At 27.2% G+C, this 4,581-nt stretch overlaps 1 protein-coding gene across 1 annotated transcript; it reads right to left on the reverse strand.

Moving 5' to 3' along the window:
• Positions 1-364: 364 nt before the first annotated feature.
• Positions 365-3,150, reverse strand: LOC120092869 (putative transcription factor bHLH086). Its single transcript, XM_039051113.2, has 5 exons — positions 2,604-3,150; positions 1,521-1,625; positions 1,326-1,391; positions 882-947; positions 365-678 (listed from the first exon to the last, which is right to left on the reverse strand). Exons 1-5 carry the CDS (start codon positions 3,111-3,113, stop codon positions 547-549), a joined length of 879 nt encoding a protein of 292 aa, XP_038907041.1. The 5' UTR covers positions 3,114-3,150; the 3' UTR covers positions 365-546.
• Between the last annotated feature and the right edge of the window lie 1,431 nt (positions 3,151-4,581).

The following is a 4,581-nucleotide window of genomic DNA, read 5'->3' on the forward strand; positions in this document are numbered from 1 at the left end:
GCCATGGATATCTATTTATTATTATAATATTCATAATATATCTAAGAATATAATTTAGTATAATCTCTCATTTTGTTTTAATATAGTATTATTGAAAGAGATCCTAAATCATTCAAATCTGTGCATTAATTATTTCTAGATCATTATAGACTTACTTTTGTTCATTTAGTAGTCTATAATGTAATTATACAGAAAGATATACATATAAATTATAAATTTTCGCTGGTAGATTCTCCTTCAAAAATAATTTCTTTTTTAATAGATCTCCAAATGGGTCCTTGAATTTATAACTAGCTAGAAGAGAAACAACATTTTCTCCATTAAAAAAAAAAAAAAAAAAAGGAAACAGGATGCATTAATTTCTGATCCCAATCTTGTTGCCAGAACAGTGGCTGACTTCAAAACAAATTAGCCTATTTTTTTTTTCTCTTTTGTTTATTAAAATAGTTTATTAATTCATGGAATTTGAATTATTGAGAAGTATATAAAATTATTGTCATAAATTCTATCTACCAAGAAGGCAACAACAACAATAATAATATTATATCACTTTTCACTGTTTGAGCTTGAGCTTCTTTCTCTTTGAGATGAAAGAATGACATCAATGGCTTCTTTTACTTGTGAAATATCTGGAGCTTTCCCACCTTGAACAGGCCAAAATTCATCGGTCGCTAGGATCTGAAATTCAAATTAATTATCAAATGAGACTATATAATAAAGTTGGGATATCATTTTTATATCTTCATTCTTGAAAGGTTATAGATTAAAAAAATAAAATGTAAAAAATTTGGGGGCAATAATAATGAAATATTGAATTAATCTAAAAAAGGATGAAAATAGAAAATTGGAAAGAAAGTAAAATATGGGAATTATATATGTACCTTCACTTGTAGTTGAAGAAATTTGACATAGCTAATTGCTTTCTCCAACATGGTTACCAAATCAACCTGAAAAATAATTTTTTTTATAAAAAAAAAGTCAAAGCTTTTCTTATTTTACAGCATAACTTTTTTTCTTATCTTTTTGCTTGTGTTCTTATGCACATTATAATGTAGTATATATAAATATCTAAATTTTTTCTGTTAGGCATTCTGATTTTGGGGGTTAAAATTTACTTATTCTGATTTGATAAATTTCATAAATACTCTTTATGGTTTGACAAAATTCTTATGAGTAGTTATTACAACGGAGATTATTTATAAAAAAATTTTCAAACCACATGGACCAAATTTTAATTATAAACTATAAAAATTTAAATTTAAATTTTTCTAAATTTGCAATTTTAACTTTTTTTTTTTTTTTTTAGTGGTAGATGGAAAGATTACCTTGGAGCCATTGGGAACCAAATCTTGGAGTATTTTGAGCCTCTCGCTAATCCTTTCTCGTCGATTCTAAGTAATAAAACAAACAACAAAATAGAACATACAACAGACATTCTTTCAGATCCTTAAATCTTACTACTACTTTGTTCCTTAAATTGCAAGCAAACTAATTAACGTTGTTAATAATTAAAAAAAAACCTTGGCTGCAATGCTCTGAGGATCCTTGGTTGTTGGTGATTTGGTCTTCTGTTTCTTAGCTGCAGCAGTACATTGTTTCTTACAAACACTCCCACTGCTCTCTCCCTTTCAATATTCAATCAAATTCTTCTTTTGTCAGTGACTTGACACCAATTTACTTACAAACAAAACTGTCACTTATCTTAATATGGTAGCAGAGTTTATGAAACAAAAATGAGTAATCAATTTAAAGAAAAAAGAAAATTGGGATCCAACTAAAAAACGGTGAATGGAATGAGACACCATCTCGAAGGGTTAGGATAAAGATCCCATGTTGAAAAGATGAAGAGATCTCATGATATTTATAGTATACATAGTTACTCCTATATATTGCCAATAAGTTTTGAGATTACATTTCATGTTTATTCACTAAAAATTAGAGTTATTACATTGAACGACACTTTTAAGGCTAATAATTAGTGTATAACAACATTTCTAAAGAATTATAAATATAGCAAAAATTTATGAATGATAGAATTGTATCACTGTTAGACTCAAATTAACGATATGGTCGATCACTAATAGATTTCAATATCCAAATCTAAATTTTGTTATATATGCAAATTCTTTTACATTGTACTATATTTATTCATACTTTGAGTTTAATTCCTAAATTTGCAATTGTCCTTAAACACTAATGGGTTAATTTTAAAATTTCAATATATGAGGTTATGTTTAATAATCAGTTAATTTCTTTATTTTGAAAATTTATGTTGTTTTCTTACCATTTCTTCCTAATGATTTTTGTCTTTCATAAAGAAACATTTGGATCCACAACGAAAAAATTTCAAGATGAAAAACAAAATTATAAAAACTTTTTTTTAAAAAAATTGCTTAATATTTTGGAAAATGGTTTTGCATCATTTTTAAGCAAAGAAATCAACTCGTGTGACTAATGTCTATAAACTTAATTTAAAAAAAAAAGATCAAAACAGATCGGAGAAGTACTCCCTCTTATCAAACAATGAAATTTTTTTCAAAATAAGAAGGAATTGAAAATAAATGAAAGTTGAAAGTTCAGAGACAAAACTTATAATTTAGTACCGTATGGGATCGCTTGTGATTGAGAATAATATCCTGAGTTGCTTCAGCTTCTTGAATGGCATCAGAAAAATCAGTTGTAGGTTCAGAATAAAGCCACTCATAAACAGACCCATTATCTCCATTTTTATTATGATGATCTTTTGAAGGGCTGTAATTATTATGATTGGTAGCTGTTTGAAAGCAATTAGGATCTTCCATCACACGTTGCTGATCGTCCCAATTATAAGTGTGATCTAATTGACAAATCCCTTGTGCTTCAAAGCTCAACAAAGATTCACTATTCATCTTATGACCCAAAATAGTATTCTCAATCCCACACTTGAAATTGATGAGAGATTGCTGTTGTTGTTGCTGTTGTTGTTGATGATCGAGTTGGTAATTCGTCGTGTTTCGGAACACGAAGTTACCGTCGGGATTTTCATGGCCTTTTCCAGTGGCTAAAGTCTTCAAATATCCACCATTTTTCTCCATGCCATCCACTTCTTGTACAGCTGAATTTGTAAGTGCCATTTGAAAGAGAGAAGAGAAGAGGAGAGAATGAAAAGAGTGTTTTAAAAAGTACTCAAAAGGATACACAACACTTGTACTTTTTTGGACCCTATTTGTAGGGTTTGTAACTAATCCAATGCTATTTAAAATATGTATTTAATTAGACTATATCATATAATTTCTTTTCTTTTTATGTTTGTTGACTCGATTTAATTTCAATTATAAATCCCTATATTGTTTTCTTTGTCTAGGTTGTCTAAAAAATATCGCATCTCTTTTGTTCATGACTCAACATTCGTTTTATTTAGTACAACTCATGAATAGATATAGAGATTCAATCTTCTTATCTAAAAGAAAATTGAATAGATTGAAACTATCAAGCTATACTTGCATTTTATTTGTTTTGTTTACTACAACAATTACAAGAGTTGGGAGATCGATCAAATCTTCGATAGGAGAATAATTCAACCATCATTAATAATGTTGATACTCAAGGGAAGTTCTGTTTTCCAGATTTTTCAAATCATAAACCCTAAAAATTTGTCAATTGATTGAGAGAGGACAAAGATATAGACCTAAATCATATCACTTTTTCTCCCAAATCTTGAATACTTAAGATATAACTCATTTTCTATATTTCAACCTTCGCTAGAAACCAACTTATATGTTTTTAAAATGAAACTTTTTTTAAGTAATCAAAAAGCACATACATTTTAATTCGGTTAATTGTGTATTCGTGTCCAACATAATTCTCGTTGTACACTCGTTATCAGAAAGTTTATATAAATCCAATACTTAAATAATACAGCCTTAGAGTTTAGAGTCAAAGGGTCTTAATTTATTTTATTTTCTTTATATATCCTTTGTCAATTAGCATGGGAAATAGAGATGAATGGCTTAAATGTATATTTAAAAAAAAAAAAAAAAAAAGCATATAATTTAATGGGTTTGTGTGCGCAGCTGGCAGAGAGCAAAAAAGGGTATTAAAAGATATTATAATGAGCAAATTAAAAATGAAAAATATCAGAGCTAAAGGATCGCCGGATCTATCGGCAATCCCACGTCTTTAAGATTCCTAAATTGCTCAATGCTTAGGGAGTTTTGTTTTCATCCCCAATCCTAAATTATCATTTGCGCCATATTAAATTTACATGTCGATATTTTTACGTTTTTAGAGATTTGATATAAGTATAGAAATGAATGAATATTTTTATTATATTATAAAAAATAAACAAAATATAAAAAATAAACAATAAAATAAAATGTCACTAATATAAATATAATATAAATAATAGATATATTAACTTGTTTAAAACTCGTTAAAGGTTTATCTATATTAATTAAAATTTATTTTTTGAATTGTTTATTTTTATAATTTTCGATATTTTAATATTTTCATCAAATTTTTGTAATCATGAACCATTTTTTTAAAAAATAAATATATTACTATTTTGAAGAAAAAACAACTTAAAACTGATAATATCAAACT

Source organism: Benincasa hispida, chromosome 12, assembly GCF_027475165.1.
Source record: "Benincasa hispida cultivar pf3 chromosome 12, pf3_genome.v1.1, whole genome shotgun sequence".
NCBI classification, from domain to species: Eukaryota; Viridiplantae; Streptophyta; class Magnoliopsida; order Cucurbitales; family Cucurbitaceae; genus Benincasa; species Benincasa hispida.